Source organism: Nymphalis io, chromosome Z (genome assembly GCF_905147045.1).
Source record: "Nymphalis io chromosome Z, ilAglIoxx1.1, whole genome shotgun sequence".
Classification (NCBI taxonomy): Eukaryota; Metazoa; Arthropoda; class Insecta; order Lepidoptera; family Nymphalidae; genus Nymphalis; species Nymphalis io.
Window position 1 is genome coordinate 8,940,680 of NC_065918.1, and position 22,445 is coordinate 8,963,124.

The 22,445-nt window shown below is 30.8% G+C and overlaps 2 protein-coding genes across 8 annotated transcripts in view; one reads left to right on the forward strand and one right to left on the reverse strand.

Annotated features, from left to right (window-relative positions):
• LOC126780716 (pyruvate dehydrogenase phosphatase regulatory subunit, mitochondrial) overlaps window positions 1-22,445 on the reverse strand; it is a 236,825-nt gene that overhangs the window by 70,525 nt on the left and 143,855 nt on the right. The window lies entirely within an intron of this gene.
• Window positions 751-16,239, forward strand: LOC126780732 (protein tramtrack, beta isoform-like). Of its 6 annotated transcripts, none has more exons than XM_050505399.1 (9): window positions 751-823; window positions 3,211-3,247; window positions 3,349-3,522; window positions 3,779-3,910; window positions 3,997-4,166; window positions 4,249-4,420; window positions 4,572-4,641; window positions 15,371-15,546; window positions 15,817-16,239. In XM_050505399.1, the coding sequence occupies exons 3-9, from the start codon at window positions 3,355-3,357 to the stop codon at window positions 16,189-16,191; spliced, it is 1,263 nt and encodes a 420-aa protein (XP_050361356.1). In that variant the 5' UTR covers window positions 751-823; window positions 3,211-3,247; window positions 3,349-3,354; the 3' UTR covers window positions 16,192-16,239. The 6 variants fall into 6 exon arrangements, with proteins under 6 accessions (XP_050361356.1, XP_050361357.1, XP_050361353.1 ...); XM_050505400.1 differs by having other exon boundaries at window positions 4,249-4,408; XM_050505396.1 differs by lacking the exons at window positions 15,371-15,546; window positions 15,817-16,239 and adding an exon at window positions 6,709-7,990 and having other exon boundaries at window positions 751-834.

Genomic DNA, 22,445 nt, shown 5'->3' on the forward strand with positions numbered 1-22,445 from the left:
ACTTTTAAAAGAAATAGTTAAAATATTTTTTATAATACTTCAGTTGTGTCAATTTGTAATTTGTAGTCGTTGCAAAGGTTAGCATGAATAAAGAGACAGACGGGCAGATAAACATTTTAAAAATGCTTGTTTTGGTTTTAGTAAATTGCAAATATCCATATTAACTTTACTTGACTTGATTTAAAAAAGAAACAGTTATTTTGAAATCACAGACATTTCAATTTTATCATTGTATAGATAATTTTAAGGAGGCAAAATGACATAAATGTGTTCAATATATATAAATATATATTCTACCTTGTATGTTTTAATACATACAAGGTATATTATAATTTGAATGAGATCATTCTACACGGTAAAAGCAATTAAAAAAATCTGCAACGCCGTTTTTGTAACGCACGGTGTATTTACTGTTTAGGAATAATCATAAGCTAAATGAACATTATTGAACAATTATAATTTCTTTTGAGTAGTATTTATAAATTTTAAGTCGTAGTTATTTCATATTTTGTGATTTATTATTAATTTCTTACCAACAATTTATTTTCAATTGATTCCATTGTTGTGTTAAAATTAATTTTATTGTTAAATTATGGAAGCGATAGAATTTTTTAAATAACTATCGGCTTAAATGTAATGCAATAAGAAAATTATACCAAGCTCTTCTAGACTAAATGAATTGTTATGGAAGTGATTTCATACACTTTGGAAAATAATTCATGGCAACATTGGATGGCGTGGGTTCTTTGGTAGTCATTGTTAGCGATTTTATTTAGCGTGGGTTGAGTGGTTGGTGGGTGCGATTTGAATAATCAAGTAATTGGTGAGTTTAATGTACGTATTAGAACGTAATTATAAGTTATTTGTAAGATGAATCAACATTGCAACTACATATGATTGCACATCAAACACAACGTATCACAGAAGATATCGGAGTTCGATTTTTTTTTATTGTATACCTTCGAATGTTTAATAATCATTAAATTTCAGCGTCGGTGCGAATGTATTATTGATATAGTGTTGTCTTTATAGATGCTATAAAATTCGCTTCAAATTACGAATAGTGAGAGAGGTTCAGAAATCCATTCAATATGAATAAGCTTGTTGTGCTTGCTTTGGTTATTGACAAGAAGTGATATTTTGCTTGTGAAAATAACTTTCGATACAGATGAATGTTTTCAGAAATGAATTGATTCATAGAAGATCGTAAAGGAAACCTGTTAATAATGTGTGTTTCTATCATATCATATCATTATTATATATATATTTCTTCGTTTTCAATTTCATTTGACATTAAATTCTAATTGCTTAAAATATTATACATATTAGCTACTATTATATATCTGTTGTGTACAATAAATAATACATAAATAAATATTCACACCATGTTTACTAATTGAAAATTAAACATAATTAAATTATTAAGATTATGAAAAATTCTCTGCTTTTCTGTTTTTATTATAAATTATTTAGGTAATGTATTATAAAAAATAAATTTATATTTGTGGAAACTTAAAAGCTCAGCTTTAGCTCAATGGTTTTAACATATGAAATAATTTTGTTACAGTTTGTTTATATTCTAATAACATAATTAAAATGTGAAACTTAATGCTATTCTATAAATCAAAAATGTTTATTTTAATCAAAACAAAATAAAGTTTATTTAAAATGATAATAATATATTAATCATTAGATTTATTAAAGAAAAATTGAAATTTTAATAATAATTGAAAATACTTTACTCTGTCCAATTGGTAATTCTTTTGGTCAAATACAACTAGTGAGTGTGGCAATGCAACATTTTGGTTATTGATTTGATTATTGACACTTATTGATAGAAACATAAGTTATTGAATATTGTATTAATTTTGATTTGATTAATTATTGATTTTTGATTGATAAAATATTGCTGTTCCCATGTCTTCTGTTTATTAATATTTAATATGAGACAACATAATTTTGTCACTTCCATAACTTTAAATCCAATTTTTATAAGTAGGTTTTTAAACCAAAAAATAGTATAAGAATATAGTATCTACATGTTTGACATATTCATTATTTTGCTCAAGCATAAAGTATCCAGTCAAGTGTAATGGAACGGACTATATGCGCAATCTGAAAATATGATATTCATATTTTCAGATTGCGCAAAAGATGTAGCTTTTAAATATCATTAATAAATTTACATGTAAACTTGTTACGCCTTCACTCAAAAGTTCTATTTTGGAAGATGATGAATTATAAATATGTATTTAAGTTTATTTTGCTGAAATCCATATTTATTACAATAAAACTTATTATTTGCTTGCTTAATTTAGGGTGTACAAAACCCACAATTTAAAGCCATTGGCTTTTCAAAATATGTAGGTGTTTAGGATTGTGTGTAGGATTTAGATATTTTATTGATATTTCAGTGGCATCAAGGTTTTTTCTATACTTATTTACCTATGTATCAAACCATCATTTCAATTTATTCATTTGAAATGAATACATTTGATCCTATCACAAACTGCCATAGAATGAAACTATATTCACTGCATATGACAATTATCTTATTTTTATAAAAACTGATACATTGATGGTATTATGTATATATACATGTAAGAAATTATAAATAAGATGAGTAATTTTACATATTTTAAAGATAATTTTTATATATTCTGGAACAGTATACAGGCATATGTGAAAAAGTGGTTAAATTTGCTTAGCTTGACAGAGGCTGCGTTGCGAAATGAAAAAAAAAAAACTTCAACACGAACAGTGACATATCAAATTAAAATGTAAAATTATATCTTTATCCTAGATAAAATAGCCTTTAAATGTACTACAGCTGGCCTCCTCTCCTTTTGAGAAGAATTGTGTACTAAGTTCTTATTAACATTTTTTTGTGTATCTTTTATTTCTGGTATATATAATGTGTTAAAGAAATAAATAGACCATTTAGTACCCGTTTGTTACTGTTCATGGAATACATACGCAAATGCGAATTAAATAAAACAACAAACTTGTCTGATCTGATCTCTCTTAGAAGTATGTAATATTTTAGTGTGCTTATAATTTATTATATTATATTATAACACATAATAAATGGTGTGAACTAGGTTAAAATTAAGTAAATGATGCTTGAATTGGCCTAACTGCTAGGCAATTTCTGTAGATAGAGATTTGTTATAGAATATTAAAAATAAATTATATATTTTTTTATTTCAGAATAGTATCAGCGCATTTCAGTGTGGATGCCACACAGGTATTTTCAATTATTATCCTGTCAAATTTAAATCTATTTCATACTTCTCTTATATTTTATGAAGAAAAACATTCCGACATTTTTTATTTTTATAATTTCAGGTTACAATGTCACAACAATATAGTTTGCGGTGGAATAACCACCAACCCAATTTTATTTCTATGTTTGGTACACTACTTGCTACAAAAAATTTGGTGGATGTTACTCTTGCTGCTGAGGGACAACACTTAGTTGCCCACAAGGTTGTACTATCCGCATGTAGCACCTATTTCCACGTAAGTTTTTATCATAGGCTTAGTATGGTAGTAATCTTTTTTAAATTAGGTAGACAGATGGGCCAATGGGCCACCTGATGGTAAATGTTTAATTCTGTCCACAGTAAGACAGAAAGCTATTAGTAATTAGTTTAGAGATTATTTATATTGTAAAAGAGTTCACCAGTGTCTTCCATTAAAAAAAACAGTATTAACCTAAAATTGTAACTAATTGTTTATTATAAAAAGTTAATTAACTTCGAAAAATCTTTTTCAGTCTTTATTTGTGGACAACCCATCACACCACCCTATAGTTATATTGAAGGATGTTACATTCAACAACTTATGCACAATGGTGGATTTCATGTATTATGGTGAAGTAAATGTTACTGAGGAACAGTTACCACAGGTTAATACAACACTTTTTTAAAAAGTTAAGGAGACCATTTTAATCCAAAAATGCATTATATTGTACTTATTAAAATTGTGTTACAGGTTTTAGAAACAGCAAAAATATTAAAAATTAAGGGACTGACAGAAATGCCAGACTCAACATCACTAACCAGATCTCAGGGAGCATCAGCAGACTTTCCAAATCTAGAAAATTCTAATGAGGCTAACAGACCATCTGTTTCGCCATCATCACCCAACATTAAACGAAAGCGGTATGCTAATATTTTTATCTGTTATTTTGAAATAATAAAAAAAAAACATATTATTAATTGTTGGATTGCAATTTTATTAAAGGCGTCGTGGAAGTTCAACTGGATCAGGTGTGAATTTGGTGACGGATGACAACAGAAGTAACGATTGTGGACAAAACTTGGAGTTGATGCGAGATGCAGTTACACTTAGCAGTGTACCACAGCAGAAACGACGGGAATTAGATGAACGAATGGACAACCAGGTGAGCTTCTTGGTGTGTTTTTGAAACTTATTATTATTATTATTAAATAAACAACTACATATATTTACACCATATTATTCTTATTAAATGTAAAAGAAAGTCAGCCTCGGCCTTATTGTATATTATATATAAATATTAAAACATAAATAAATCTCGATTTCAGACTGGAGAAACGTCAAATATCAATATAGATCAGCTTGCTCTTGACTCCAATGCAGTTGGAATGTCACAAGGTAAGATAAGAGTGATAGAAAAAGATGAGGAATGGAAGGCATATTATAACAATGAGTTGAAACTTAATGTCAGCTTATAGATATATTGCTATTAGTTATAATATTATATTGCTATTAGATACTACAAGTAATATATATCTATTATAAATTCCCATGTTAATGCAATACATACCCGCCTTAAAATTTAATACGTAAGAGTTGTGGTTCTTGGAAAGGTCAACAGAAAAGTCGAAAGAGAGAATCTTTATATCAGCTATTTTTATATTTATGCGTATAAAGTTTGATCTCTAAGCTTAATATAATACATAAAAAGTACAAATTAATTCTCGAAACGCAATCAATCACGATAATTTTCAAAACAATACAAATCATAACAAGTTCATTCGTTTCAATACTTTAAATATTAGGGTTGCACTCAATTGTCAATAATAGTTAAATTAATGATGAGTAGATAGTGCAGTGTTTTGAATTTGTTTTGTATATCAGCTGACGAATAGATGTGGATAATTAAGGTGTAAATGGTCTACTAAAAATCTTGGTTCGAGCCAGTGATGAGAGTATTGTTCAGAAAAAAAAAACAAATTAATTTTTCAACTGGCAACTGCATGTTCGGTTGTCAATTCAGTCTCCGAAAAAAAAAATTAAAAAAATTCGGGCGAGTGCGAGTGCGGCACATAAGAACGTCGGCAACGCTTATCCATTGTTTTATTGATTTATTTTCGTTATCTCATTCGATTATGGGTCAAGGTTTCGAATTACAATTACATTTTGAGTTACAATACGTGCTACAATAGTGCCATAAGCGTCGATTGTGTGTAATTTTTTTGAAAGTGAAGGTGGCTTCTACTAATTAATACTAATTTAATGCAAACTCATGTGTAATTATTTATTTTATTATAAATTAATAAAAAATATTCTGATTTTCTTATTACATTCGTCCTCTTAGTCCCTAATCACATACACATTGTAAAATTTATATACATCAGCGAATACATCCGTTCGTAACAGTCGGTTAGCCACAATGACCGCGCACCTTGATAAGCGCGCCTTAAGCTCTTAAATAACAATCGACTAACTTCGATCAAATAATTTCAATTGTAATTGTTGAGTTTTTCGATTATTTTTAGTAACAACAGTAGCACTAAATTGTGTATTAAAACTAGTTTTTTTTTAAATATATAAAAATAATATGCATAAAATACAGAGTAAATAAATAAGAATGTTTTGACATTTAATATAATTGCAAGTTATTTATAAGCCAAATATTGTCAACCTTTAACTTTAATCGGTATCTAACTTAAAACAACCGAAACAACAACAAAATGAAGTTATTTAAAAAAGAAAATTTCAATACAAATATCTAAATATCGTGTAATATATAAAAAAATAAATAAACATATTCTTAAAAATGTTAAACACAAAAGTGAAACCATAATGATAAAGCAATAAAACGAAATCAGCACTATTTTGCATAATATTTAATAGGTATGTAAGAAAACTTAAGCTCCTTTCTTTGAGTTTTTTTTCCTGTTATTATTTTTAAAGTTCAAATCAACTTCAATTATGATTATGCAATGTACAGGTTCCAAAACTCAACGTTAAACGTTAGAAATATAGAATTAACTTGCCCAGGTAGTAATTTGGTTCTTTTCTTTGAAGCTTTTCTTGACTATGAAGCGGAATTTTTTTACTTAATTAACATCTTTATTTTTTTTAATACCTACTGTGTATTTTGGATAAAGTTACAAAAATACAATGTGAAGGACATAATATGATCTCATATTCTCATATAGTAGATGTGATCTAGGGAGTCGGATTGGTCGAGAATTGATTAAATTCAATTTTCTAGCGGATTACTTTATATTTTTCACAAATCAGGAAAAATCGTGTTATGTAAATAAATATTTGTGGTTGTAGGATCCATTTTGATACTTTTTCTATACAAAAACATAGACACAAACTTTGTCTTTCAGGGAAGGGAGATCAATGACATATGTAGTTTTAATATATATTTTTTTAATTTTTTTTCTTTAATTGTATTACAAAATCATTTATCTCTCTTCCCAGGACAATGGAGTATGTTGGAGCATACATACCCTCGGTATCCGAACGCTTGTCTTGGCGGCGGCGGGTTTCAACCTGACCAGGGGATGTATCTTAATAACGTAATAAATCAACATGGAGATCCAGATATGAATCATTACGGTCAAGCGCTAGGAGTGCCGGGTCCAGCACCCGGCCCCAGTTGTGTTGCCGAAACTCAACCCAACCAGATGCAACAGCTAAATGCAACGCCGCAAAGACGACGTCGTCAGACAAACCCTCAAGATGCAGAAAATTTTCAAAAAGCATTAGAAGCCGTACGCGTCGGTGGTATAGGATTTTGCAAAGCGGCGCGATTGTTTGGAGTGAACAACCGAACATTATGGCTCGAATATAAAAAGAAGGGCTATCCAAATAACCGGCCCAGCATAAAGAGCAGAATCAAACGCGAGCACGTCACTCCGCCTCCGGAACACAAAGAGGAACCGCAGCAGCAAGACCAACAAATGGCTTTGATTTGTCCCCCGCACTCAGTGCCCGTCGGCTTCATAGACCCTCGGCCCGTAGACTTCCCCCTCCAAGTCAACAATGCTCCCCTGAACATTATCAATGGTGTAAATTTTCCGATGCAATAGAACGCGGCGTGCGGGGTGCAAGGTAACGAGTCGTACTCCTTGTGACCCGAGTGGCAAGGCGGCGAGTGCGGGCCGCCCCACCTCGCGTCCCTCGCGCCTTTTGCGCCCTCGCCGCCCTTGCGCCCGCAGACACGCTATGATATCTATATGCAAATGCCCTTGTAAATATTGTTATTCGTTCATGTTCATTATCGTCCAGTATTACTCGGTACCCAGTCGGATACAGAATATAAATAAATAATTAAATATTAAACGTATTAATGTGAGCGGACGGTGCAGGCCACACACGTCCTTTAGCCATAAACAGTAAGGTATGCTAAGATCTCAGTAGAAAGGTAAGTAAATACAGGTATTTGATATCAGCTTTTTATAAATAAACTCCTTTTATCATTAAAAGTTATTCGTGAATCGCATCGCATGTGATAGTGAATTTATTTAGAACTGTGGGAAGTTTGGGCAGTTTTGTTCAGAAAACTGATTCTCACTTAATAATATATTCTGCTCGGGTGTTTCACTGCCGGTTTTTGTAATGTTACCACATAACGCGGTGCATCTCTTAAACTTAATAATTTACAGAAGCGTTACTTAAATACCACTGACAATTTCAACCGATGAATGAAACCATTGTTCATTGTTCTCATTTATCTATTTAACTGTGCGTTGACCCTTTCACGTAACGATTTTTTTTATACATTTCGTTGTTTTTATAGTTATTATATAATAACTACAGTTTTTGTGTATATATACATAAGTATATATACATATGTATATAAATAATATTTTTTATTTTCAAACTGAACATTGAATAAAAAATATCTGTAATTAAATAAAAATAAATAGTAGTAAGGGCTCTAAGTATCGTATCTTCCTTATTTGAATTCTTTGCCCAACTAGAGATTGACAGCATATTTGACGATCGGCGTTAAACACGTGTTTCGTAAACGAAATGCAATTCATAATAACAAGTAATCGTAAGTTGCTTTTAACGTACAATATAATCAATGTTTGTATACAAACGGTAGCTATTTAAGTTCTAAATTGCCGGCTGAAGGGATGTCCCGTGTCTAATCGTATAAGTATTTATCGTAACACTAGCAGATGAGCGTAGCTTATTTTTATTGCAAGCTGAATTAAATTTTTTGATATTTTCTGAAATTACCTTTGACACGACCAGCTTCGGTCACTGCTGAATAGTCATTTAAAAATTGTTCAATCTCTATGTTGTATAATGTAAATAATAATATACTCGTGTCTCTGACTTCCTTATTACGTAAAGAGGTAGTAGTGAGTGACAATTTCATCATCGTAGGTTGTTCGCATCAATGTTAAGAAATACCTAGGTATTTCTAATCTTTCATTCCGTCTCGTGACGGGGTACGCTTACCTTCCATTTATTTACTATCTCGTTCGTCCGTATTGGTTAGAACGTTAACGTTTTGAATAGTTAAGAATATTTCCATCTTAATCGTATAATCGTTTATTCGAGATTGAATAACTTCAATTATTGTTTTTAAATATTCTTAAACTTATGAATAACAATATTTAAATATTTGCACACGTTATAATATAAACGAAAGCGACGACGACGTGAAATTGTCTATAAAACTAGAGCCTCGCCTTTGCGACCAAAAAAAAAATCTTATTATTAATATAAATAAGAAACATTCATAAATTACAAGTAAATGTTAAGAAATGTGTTATAGCATCATTGATTTTTTTGCCTTTTCCAATATATTAATTCATGTAAGCAATAAAACAATTACGGTAGAGAGACTGATTAGCTAAAATAATTTAGTTGATATTCCAATAACTTGACGCAATAACGCAACTTTTAATTCTTAATTAACAAAATGGTGACAACTAAATGGTACGAAGCGTACTAGAATTATTACACTTATATGTTTTTTAGATATACTAAATGTCTTAAATTGTCTATAAATATATCGACGCATATCACTAGACGCGTTCTTGGTTTGGCAATACTATTTTCTAATGAGTGGCATTAAATAAAAATACGCATACAAAAAACAAGTCTCAAACGATATATAATAAGTAAATAATATCGAGAAAAAAAAAATGATTTTACTTAATTATTCATTATTTTTATCATAATTTCAAAATTTTCCTTTCGGTTACCTACAGTGCAGTTACAGGTAGGTACAGTTGTCGATTCTTTGATGCTGAACTGTTAATAATAATTTCTTCTTCTATTGTAATAATCTGTCCCCTTTGCTCGTAGAAAAAGAGTAATGCCATACAATTATGTAGGTCTTAATATTGTATGAAAATCTATAACGTTCTTGTTTACAAGCTTATTCATAATTCAAGGATTAAATAGAATTACCATTGAAAATAGCATCTCATCGTATCGCATGAACGATAATTTATTAAGTAACAGATTAAGTTTATCTCCTACTTTAAAAATTAGTATCACTATAATTTTTGACATTTTATAATCACCGTAATTTCCTAATAACAACGCTGATTATCGTAAATTTTATTAATAACATTTTTTTTGTTCTCTGATGAGAACATCTCTCTGATGAGATCTTCATAAAATAATTTCAGGCATTACTTATATACTAGCTGACCCGTGCCAACTTCGTTGGGCGGTAAACATTTTTAAGTTTACTTATTTTGATAAGAATTCATAATTGTTGATAATATGACCAATAAACATGACATAACGATACAAAAGTTAGACATATGCTGTCGCTGGCTTTTTTGTAGGCATTATTAAGCTCAACAACTTTTACCTAGAACTAAATCATATATCTCTCATAACGAAGGCAGCGTGTAAGAAACGTTTTCGTTCGACCGTTTTTTTCCGACTTAATTTGCAAATCCGATTACCACGAAAAAGCCTTTTAATTTTTCGAGTTAACAAATAATGTGGCTTTCAATTGGTAAAAGAATTTTCAAAATCAGTTCAGTACATCCAGAGATACCCTACGACCTCACAAACTCACAAACTTTACCTCTTTATAATATTAGTATAGATTACAAAGGTTAATACAAATCTGATATGATAGCGATCTCCATTATGTACATTGAAGTAATAGAATGCTATCATATAAATATGATAAGTCTTCTATTATTTTATATTGTCTGGCATTTATAGTTATGTAAGGGTTTTCATGAAAACGCGTAGATTTTTTTTAAATAGCTATTTTTATATTATAAACTATTTTCGACTAAAATCCTAAATATTGTTATTCAATGTAAACGCATTTCTTATCTTTAATCTATGTATAATATTACTTTCATATAACCTTTTTTTTCCTATTATATGATAGCAAAAAGTATAATGCCAGTGTGCGAGGTTAACAAGAAAGTACTTACAATCTAAGCACAAATGACACCTATATAAAAATATTTAGTTACAGTTGCAGGACATCTGTACTTATTACATTTAAGGCTAAGTTTTTAAATGGAAACTACCGTTAAATATTCAAGTTTGTGATGTGACAAGTATTCTGATTGTCACATCTAACAGTTAAACGAAATAGTCATTAATCAATTCAATTGTTGTTTTATTGGCTTTCAGAAGTGCCAATGCGAGCAATAGTCACTATATTAAGTTAAATGTTACATTATATACCACTTAAGACATCTTTTTTTAAAGTTATTAGTTTTTTTTTTTAATTTCCCAAAAAATCTAGATGAAAGATAAAAATATCAAGAGCAATTGAAGATGCGGTCCTTAATAAATCAGTACCCTTAGCAATAATATTATATTGTATTTCCTATTAGAATTTTGTAAATCGTGAGATCTCCGTAATTTATGACTGATTTTTATGTTAGTGATCCTGTTTAATGATAGAAAAAAAAAAAAACTGAATTTTTTTTTTTAGGTTAGTAACTACTTATATATCAACGAGAGGAAATATATATTTTCCTTAATATATAGTTTTAAGGAGTATGTAATTACTAATTATTGTATTTTAAATTATAATTTATGATTCTACATTCATTATTTCTGTAACGGAAATAAAATGATAGCGTGATTTTTGTGTAATTATAGGTTTCAAATTTCAAGCGTAGTAAACACACTTACATTTAATATAATATATATATATATATATATATATATATATATATATATATATATAATATTAAAAGAAAGAAAAAAATATATTGAAATATACTATGAAAATATTCGTTTGAAGTACTTAGTGCCATTTACATTTCCTTTAATAATCTATTTTATTTTGATTATTACTTTTACTTTATGTATATTATTTTGTTTTCATTAATATATTTTGTTTTGTTTTTTAAAGAAAACGTCAATATATGGTTATTGTTGGTTGTACCCACAAATATATATAGAGAACGAACCGAGCCTTCTGTAATACCCTTTGTGACTTCACGAAAGTAATCATTTGTACTTCAAATGTCGGTTATTTTCTGCTTCAGTTAAGTTGATAGGTAAGCAGACCTTATTAGTATATTATTTGGGATACATTGTTATTACCAATATCACATCATCACTTAATTTTTATTTGAATTAAATATCTTTTAAATTATTATAAGTCGTGAAATTACATTAGGATATCTACAATTTTATAAAATACGAAATTTATATCACGAAACATCAATGGAATAAAATGACGAACCATCAGCAAATTAATTATAAGTCCTTTGCTTCGGTTGATATACATTACGTGTTAACAAAACACCTAGATTATTACTTTTCAATTAAAGCTGCAATGGGTCAATCAGAATTCACTTGCTTCACTGCGGCCAAACTACTCCCAATGAGTTTTACACTGCGCAATAAAATATTGCGCATGTTATTATCTATTTTGTATTTCGCCCGAAAAATAACTATAGTAAGTAGGTGAACTTGCGTTATCTACACTGGCCTCCAAAAAAATCGACCCACCTACATTTTTTGTAAAAAAGCTATCGTATGGTTTTAAACTACCACATATTTATATTTTTAAGATTGATAATGAAAAAATGCAATTGTAGGATTGTACAAAAACAGAAATAGTGCGCAAAAAATAGGTTTTTAGGTAAATATGTGACAAAACACGAAAACACAAAATTTTACGCAATTTTATTTTTTTGTGTACAAAACGATTATGCCGTTTGTTTTTAAATTTGGGTGCCTAAATCTTACTTTAATAGGGAGTGTTTCCTCCTCTTGACCTAATCACTGCCTGCATACGCCTATTAAGTGACCTGATTAGCTTTTTAATGTCTTCCTGTGGGGTCCGTTGCCATTCTTCAGTTAGGGCAGCTTCCAGTTGATTCAGGGTTTCTGGAATTGGATTTCGTGCTCGAACCGTACGTTTTAGCTGGTCCCAGAGGTGCTCTATCGGGTTTAAGTCCGGACTATTGGCTGGCCACTGCATAACTGGAATTTCGACTTCCCCGAGATAGTCTTTAACAATTCTAGCGACGTGAGGTCGTGCGTTGTCGTGCATAAGTTGGAAATTATCCCCAATATATCCAGCGTAAGGCATCACATGAGGCTCCAGAATGTCCGTTATGTAAGTTTCAGCATTAACAGCGCGATTACGGAAAAAAACCAGCTCTGTGCGTCCCGTCAAAGAAATACCTCCCCAAAACATTGTAGAGCCTCCACCAAATCGGACTGTTTCTCGAATGCAACACTGAGAGTAGCGTTCTCCTGGCCTTCGCATGACGTTACGTCGTCCATCAGAGCCTACTAGAGACATTCGGCTTTCATCACTGAACAATACTGTCTCCCATTGGTCCAGTGTCCAATCGACGTGCTGCCTAGCAAATTGTAGTCTTGCTTGTCGATGGGATGCTGTGAGTTTTGGTCCTGTTGCTGGCTTGTGAGGGGTTAAGTTTTGCTCTCGAAGTCTTCTTCTTACAGTATTTTCACTCACAGACACTCCACGACTTTCTCGGAGTCTACCTTGAACGTCAACAGCCGAAAGATGTCGGTTTCTTAAAGACGTCCAACCAATAAAACGGTCATCGGTCGGGTTCGTGCCAGATCCTGGTCTCCGGCGATACTCCTTAGTCTCCAAGTAGCGTTTGTACACTCTTCGCACCGCTGAACGACTTAATTTTAGTGTTCTAGCCACATTTCGCTGATTTAACCCCTCATGAATAAGAGCTACGATTTGAGCAGCTTCTGCTTCAGTAGTATCCATTTTTTATGTTTAAACTTATTAAAATTATTGTTTCAACAAAGTTTCATACACTTAATCAATAATAAACATCGAACCGAGATGACTCCGCGTTAAGAACTGGAAATAAACTAACCATGCACTTTGTGCACAAAGTAACGTTTTCTTATCAATACTTTAAAAATATTCCAAATATCCTCAATAACACTTACAACTCCTCCAAATCAATATCAAGTGGGTAATAAAATGTTAAATGTATGTCCCATAAGTAAAACAATCCACCTAGGTCGTCGCATAGTTAAGATAACAACTTTGTAAGTAAAAAAATACGGGTGGGTCGATTTTTTTGGCGGCCAGTATAGCTCTGTGTATTTTTGTGGGTGTATCCTTTTGATCGTTTACAGAATTGCATTTTTTGAATAGTACTATAGTTGTAGTATATATTAAAATGAATGTGAACTAAATGTTGGATTTTATAGCCATTAAGTAGGGTATTTCGGAGTTTTTACTTGTACCGTCTAGTTTTTTCTCATTTACAAAAAAAAAAAAAAACTTAATTATGTAATTATTGCATGTAAGATACTTATACGTTATTTTCTAACCAAATGTAACGATATTGATTCGAACATTGTTCTCAGAACGAGCAGGCGGATTGTGTGGAAGTGTTTATATTTGAACAATATTTTTATTAAACAAAGATAATTATTATATTGTGTAACTTGAGCTGCTATTTTGGAGGTTGCGAACATGATTTTTATTAACATGCGATTGCATATAAATATATATATTTTTATTAAAATATTATTATTATATAAATGAATATCACAAAATTGAATATGTACAGTTTCAGTATTATGATTTGTAATTGTGAGCAATTTTATAATAATATTATTGCTGGTATAATGCATGCCATGATTAAATTGCGTTTTTTAAATCTACGTCTTAAATCTAAGTAAAACAAAAGCAATTAAATAATAGATAGAGATTAAAACGCAATTTATAACCAGCTTTAATTATTAATTATGTTTACGCATGTAGCATGAATAGATTTTCTTAAATTGTTAATTTGTATTACTTATTTGTATTTAAAACCAAACTAGGTAATAAAGTAAATAATAGTTTTGCATAAAACAGTCTTTTAATTACATAACATATTTCACTAAATGCGATATCTGAATATGTATCTAACTATTTATCTTCGTTTATAATAATATACGTTAGAGATTGTGTACCGTCGGAACAACTGACCAACGTCAACTTACTGAAGTTATATTTACGTAGCAAAATATTATTTTATTTTAACGAGAGTTGGCGCAGTAGCCGTCAGCTCGCAAATAAAAAATCGTAAACCATCGTATACTGGCAAAAAGGAAATAACAAAATCGGACCGGATAGATGGCGCTGTGATCGAAATTATATAGTATGGAATTAGCTCATTAAGTGTGTGAATCCTTGGAGGTTAAAAATTTTAAAATACATGCGTACTAACGGCTGTTACTATATAAACAGCAACGAGGCGTTAAAAGCGCATCCTCGATAAGTTGATGTCACATGTATTGTAACTTTGTAACTTACGATTTTTTATTCGAATGCTTTTGAATAACACCTCGTAGCTACTCTACTAATCCTATCTACCTATGGTCACTATTTAGTGTAAATAGTGTTGCCATGATCAGAACATCCGGCGTTCGTGGAACATTTTTGTTTATTATTTTTTATATTCATCAATATTTCTATTTTTTATGTTTATTTTTGTTTCACATAAACCAAGACAATTTTAATATTATAAAACATAGACTGAAAAATTAACATAGTTTTAAGACAAATTTAAATTTATTAAACAAAACAATAAATTTATATAAATAACCATTCGCACATTCAATACATCAATTAATGATTAGCGTAATTTCCTAACATGTTTATACTTTTGGTTTTCGATAGATCTCTTGGCTTCACCATCAGGCGTAAGGATGAGGCGATCGAAGTATTTCAAACGACAGAGCAGAGTTCAGCCTGATGAACGTGAGGTCCGCAAGCAGGCGTCGGAGCCTACGGTCATGGCAGTCGTACCCGTTCTGCAAAAACACGAGTCTTACCCGCAGTATTCAACTACTAAGGTATTGAATATGATTTAAGTTACTATTATACCCATCTTACCTTCCTATACCTAGCTAGGAGGATACCTTCTCTAGGCGATAGCGTTGTTATCTGGTTTAAATATTAATATTAAAATAATATTGATTTATCTTCTCTTCATTTAACGACAACTCTCAATAACAACAGTATACATATAATAATGCCTTCTAATGGAATATTTAGTTTACAATCATAATATTGTATTCAATAGAAGCAATGTTTTTGAAATATTTATCTGATATTTTCATCAGATATATCGGCCTCGACCTCGAACGGAACAAGCCGTCGGATCTCTCTTAATCAGGGCAGTAGCAGTCGTGAACCGTCAACCGTCTACCACCTCCACCACGACTATACCTACAAGCTCTTTCGAGAACGTCGTATCGGAGAGCGTAATTTCAGAGAACCCGACTCAGACGCATCGAGCGAGCCATACACCCGCTGTTCGCTCTGGCCCTCCCCTTAGCTGCAACTTCTGCTGGAATACAGTCGACGAATGTGGTCGGATTCTTCGCCGGAAAACTCAATACCATTGCCCCGAATGCCGCACCAACTTGTGCATAGTGCCATGTTTTCATGAGTACCACGATGGTCCCGAAGCCGACTCTAGTAATATCGCAAGATGAATTCATTTATTTCTAAAGTATTAAACTGGCTCGTTTTGTTTTTTTTTTAGTTGAGTAACATAATTTGACCCTGCTGAAAAATTACAGAGGTTAAACACGCCTCACAAAAAGATGGTGATTCATGGTGTCAAATTATTGTTCTCGGCCGTGGCTTTCTAAGTTGAGTTAATAACAGTTCTATCGCGTTCTTTTTGGACTTGAACTCTTTTTTTTTTACGTTTCTTATAAAAAGATAGGTTATAACATTTTAGGTTGTATTTACCAAATAGGTGATTATGTTTGTCTAGTCCCGTCTCTTTTTCGCCTAATAAAATATTAAAAATGTAATTTAAAAATAAAGAAGTGATCCCATTTTCTGATATATAGTGTACACGTTAAGTGAAATTATAACTTACATGCACTATATTTATTAAATGTTATAAGAAGCAATACAATTATAGTCTGCAGTCAAAACATAAAATACAAAAAGTATATTAGATATATAATATTTATGATAAATTTCAGTGTGCATTAATTAATTAAAATTGTATCTTTAAGATCGGCTGATGCCCTAACGTCACTTAACGCTTACTTTTTGAAACAACGCAATTGTTGCGTTTTCTATTGCTCGAACAATTGCATTAGGTGTACGGTGATCGGACTGTGCAAGTAATACTTTGAGTACACCTGGACCATTGATGTACTAACGTTGAATTCGTAGTAAAAGTAATCAATGATTGCAATAATAATTCAATCGTTATCAATGAATGTCATATAATATAAAAAAAAAAATAAACAAAAAAATATTTATGTACTATACTAGCTGTGACTTTACTATTAAAATATTTAAAAAAATTATGCTGTTCAATAGTTATGGTCATATGATATAAAGTAAATGTTAAATGTATTTTCGAATCTTGTTGTTACTAAAAATAAATAAAAGCTGACAGTCATTAAAGGCAGGTCAGATATGATATTACTGCGACAATCGTCATAATGTAGTCGAATGTGAAAAAGAATAAAAAGGTAGTTTTAATTAATTGTAGCTTTACTTACTAATGGTGCATACGCTGAAATGAAACTCTATTTGTAATTCTACTCTTCTTATGAATGAAGTTTTGTAACGAATTATTCGTTCCCATTATATTATGTAAACGTGCCAAGGTGTCTGTTGTCATATTTCCATATAAAAGTCAAATGAATTATTATTTACAATTTACCGTATTATTTAATAAAAAACGTAAATAAGGTAAATTTGACTTGGTCGTATTGAAAATTTGAGAATAAGTATTCGAAATGTATAGAAATATTATATTAGTGATATTTAATTGAAGTATTTTTATCAAACGAATATGTTTATATCTTTAAAAGTATATAAAATTTAACCTATTAAAACTACCATTTAAGTGAGACGTTATTGAGATTAGTCATTAATAATTTTGGTACAAGTTATGTGCAATAATGCCAGGTAACAATTGTGAGTTTAGCCTATATATATATGATTTATATATATATATATATATATATATATATATATATATATATCTACTAGCGTTTTTAAAACGTTAATAGTCTATTACAATTATTATTATTCTTGTATTGTATACCTGTTTAAATTTTACTTAAAAAAGCAATATTTGCGAAAAGGTATTAGATGGACAAGAAAATTGTATTTTTGTAAGAATTTTGGCCTTTGAAAAATTATTCTATATTTAATGTAATTAGGTCCAAATTGCGTAAACTAGCACAATATACGACTTACTTGAAATATATGTCATTTGTTAACATTTCGAAAAAATATAATAAGTAGTAAAGCTGCATCATGATGTTTTTTGACATTGTATGTATTAACGGCTTTACTTATTAAAGTTGTTTAGGGGTGAGTAGCTAAACATGCTGTGTCTTCTTCTATTGAATGTTAAATCAGTGATGACAGAAAGAGAAAATACATTGTTTAACCGAACCCGCTAAATAACGTTTATAAGTAAGACCTCATGTTGTAGAAGATATATATTTGAATGATCTTCAACAACGTTTTATATTTTTAGTTATGGAAAATGACACAGGAAATTGTTTGTTAAATATATTTATATGTATATGTACATATTTATACCAAACTGAACTTGTAATGTACAAGCAGTTTATTACGAATACATCACAGTCAACTTGATTTGAATAATATGATTCATTTTTTTTTTAACAGTGTAATATGTATGTAGGCCATAGATGAAGTGTCGTTCCAATAAATAATACATACAGACAGTCAGTCGTTCATTAACATAGTTCGAAGATTGTTCCAAATTTATTCCTAAACGGAGTTGTGACTAGGAGGTTAGGGATCGAGGTTAGGGTATTTAAATGAATATTACGGCAGTCCATTTTTAGTAGACGGACTGCGATAGGTCTTTTTCTCTCGGTGTCGTGCAGTAGACTAATTTAGTGATTGAATCACATGTGATGCAACTTTACGACTACATTTTTCTAAGTAACACAAACATAAAACCCTTTCTCGTTAAATAGTGTCATAAATACTCCTGTGTCATGAATTATATACATCCAATATTACATTAACTGAATTAAATTATACTATTATAAAAAAAATTTATTAAATATAATTTAAAAATAATAGAAAAAATCTATTGTATGTCTGAAAAAGTGAAAAGTTTTTAATATAATCTTTTTAATGAAATAACATATCAATGTGAAATTTATCGTTGTTTAGTAGCAATAAAGACATACAGTAATATTTTCGCTGCACTGCTAATGTTCGTAATGTTAATGAAACTCTTTTATATAGTATATAAATTAAATAATTTATAGCATATAAAAAACTGACATATTGTGTAATGTCTAGAAAGTAACTATTATTATATCTAAGTGAGTCCCACGCATACAATTCTTAATAAAATATATGTATTTATTAAGAAACTAACCCCATCGACATTTCGACTAAACGCACAATAATAATATAGGGCTATTTGAAAGGTTAATCATATGTCTTCTATATAAATGCTCAATTTTCCGGCAAGTAGACGCTGATGTTTTATGAAATATATTTTTAGAAAGTTTAATATATATATAACCTTCTTTACTTGTATTAATTTGTCTTTTCTCAGACCCTATAAAAGAGATGTAGTATTACTTGAGTTAAAATAAAGTAACCAAGTAATCGAAAATATATATTTGGATATAATAAGTGTTGCTTCACGAGTCATGATAAGAACTTCCTAACTATATCCTAGTATTTAATATAAACTTAAAATAAAGATATACTTAAAATAATCTATTGCGAAATCTAATGGAAATGTTATGTGAAATTCTCATAATCTAATTATTCAAGATATATATATATGTTATAAAGACTGTCCTCAAACAAATGTCTCCCTATATAAATGTTTAGCATAAATTGTTATTCCAACTCGTGCTCTGTGGTTCATGTATAATGTACATATTATATAAACAAGCTTGTCAGTTATAACACCTTTAAATATAAAATGTTGAACTACTTCCAATTTCTTGTCGTCATAATAAATAATCACGTAGCCAGTTGTTGTGCCATTATCGGTTTATTGATGTTGTACACAAATTAATTTTAAATCAGTAATTGTAACGAATTGTCTTCAGAATTCTATGGCCGTTTGAAATAAATACATGTTCCAATTCAGATGTTTTTTTTAATATAAACAAAATTAATCGATTGTTTTCCAATAAAACCATCCCATTAGCTGGAAATTGGAACACTTTCGTTTTAAACGATGAAAGATTTAAAGCCTTAGTTCATAATATAATTGTGGATATTATGCATACATTCTTAATGACTTCTTGAATTTACTTCCTGGCAGTTACCAGTTACTGGTTGACTTCGTTATAAGGCTTTGTGGAAGCCTATCTAGGTATGGACACGCACTCATATATTTTACCGCCAAGCAGCTATACTTATTGTTCTTATGGTCCGGTTTGAAGGGAGAGTAATCCAGTGTAACTACAGGCACAGGAAACTGAACATGTTAGTTACTAGGGTTATTCTAGAAAACATTTTCTGACTGCAGCGATATCAACTTATCAGCTAAGGAAAAGCTATATAAAAATACTTGCACACTCATTTTTTTATTCTCACAGCCAGTTCTCTACCCAATTAGCTCATTAAGACTGTATGCAGCATTTTCAAATAAAAATATAATTAATTAAAATAATATTAAGGCGCATCCACACTAAAAAGCAGAGATGGCCTAGTGGTTAGAACGCGTGCATCTTAACCGATGATCGTGGGTTCAAACCCGGGCAAGCACCACTGAATTATCATGTGCTTAATTTGTGATTATAATTCATCTCGTGCTTGACGGTGAAGGAAAACATCGTGAGGAAACCTGCATGTGTCTAATTTCATTGAAATTATGCCACATGTGTATTCTACCAACCCGCATTGGAGCAGCGTGGTAGAATAAGCTCCAAACCTTCTCCTCAAAAGGGAGAGGAGGCCTTAGCCCAGCAGTGGGGCATTAACAGGCTGTTACTAACTAACTATCCACACTAAAGGCTTTGTTAGCCGTCTGAGGCTCGTGAGATGTGTGGCTGGCCTCGCTTCAGCGATTATATGAAAGCCACATCAACAGTCTTAACTTTTTTATTCTCATCTTATGTTTTCGCACGCAAAGCACGTAACTGAACGCAGTTCGTCTCAGACCGGCAAAAAAATTAACATTTTTTTATACGTTTTTGTAACAACCCTCTCCAAACGTATCGAAAAGAAGTTTATAGTCTGTGAGAGGACTTGTGATGTCTTGCAGAAAAGGGACTTTTCTTTATTTGTTATCGTGAACGATCGTATCTTATATTATCTATATAGCGTCTTCAATTCGTTATTTTTGCGATTTCTACGAAATATGTAGTCGCAGTTGAAGTAATAATTATGTAAGCTATAATTATGTAAGCAGTTGAAGTAATAATTATGTAAGCTACAGACAGGGAACTACACAGAGAAACTAATAGGCATAATGACGATTTCCTTCTTAATTACACTAGAAAGCAAACGAAAATTACGTTTCAAATGCTTTGGACAGAGATAGAATTATCATATCTTTTGTCCCTTATAGTGTAACCAGTTTTATCAAGGCCGGCTACTTAAGTAGCGAAACAAACTTGACAGTTGGTGCGTTCATTGTTTATTGTTAAATTTTTGCTTATTTTTACGTTAGACAATGATTCTAATCCAGTGAAACGACAGGGAAACAATCCTTATATCATATCGAAGGTTATACAATGGTGCATATCATGTTAAAGCGATAGCAAGAAGAAAATTGTCGGCGTGTGTTTTCACGCGTAAGTACGATGGTTTTATCCCTAAATATAGTTTCTCAGTGATGATTATTAATGACATAGCATGACGGAACCTTATATCGCATTAAAATCCTGAAGATGATCATGATGTTCAGAAAAGGATTTTGTAGTTTTTATGATTCATAACCTATAATTATTTATCATGTAAGTGCTGTCAGCGTCACCTAAAAAATGCACAGATTCGCGATAAAAAATATCGACTCGTCGACAATGTAAACAAATAAATACCAGTCCAATAGTAGCCTTAAGTGCTTTGTTATACATAAATATGTCATTTTATTTATTCTTTTTCCTGTTTATAATTTCCTAATGACAACATTATTTAACATTCTCCTTGAATTTGTAATATTATCATATTCCGAGTCAAGGGGTTAAAAAAGAATTATACGTGGCAACCATTCTTTATTAATAATTTAATTGAGTGTTTTAGATTTCAACATCTGATGAGAATACTAATCCAGTACCATATAAAGATACTGAAGTACTATTGATGAACAGAAACAAAAACAAACAATGCAAAAGTCGAGATGGCCCAGTGGTAAGAACGTGTGAATCATAACCAATGAACGTGGGTTCAAACCCGGGCAAGCACCTCTGAATTTTCATGTGCCTAATTTCTGTTTATAATTCATCTCGTGCTTTTCGGTGAAGGAAAACATCGTGAGGAAACCTGCATGTGTCTAATTTCATCGAAATTCTGCCACATGTGTATTCCACCAACCCGCATTGGAGCAGCGTGGTGAAATAAGCTCGAAACCTTCTCCTCAAAAAGCGAGAGGAGGCCTTAGCAGTCGGACATTTACAGGCTGTTACTTACTAAAGATTTTTGAGTGTCGTTGGTTACAAAAAATAATTTTATTAAAAAAACATAATAAATATTATAAAGTAAAATTTAATAACCTCGTTTTGTTTTAATTAAATCCTGAAAATTATTTATC

Bases quoted from the DNA above. Each gene is read 5' to 3' on its own strand.
- LOC126780732 (XM_050505396.1), top strand. From the start codon at position 3,355: ATGTCACAACAATATAGTTTGCGGTGGAATAACCACCAACCCAATTTT. The intron at 3,523-3,778 runs GTAAGTTTTTAT...AATCTTTTTCAG, and splicing joins CATGTAGCACCTATTTCCAC to TCTTTATTTGTGGACAACCC. The intron at 3,911-3,996 runs GTTAATACAACA...ATTGTGTTACAG, and splicing joins CTGAGGAACAGTTACCACAG to GTTTTAGAAACAGCAAAAAT.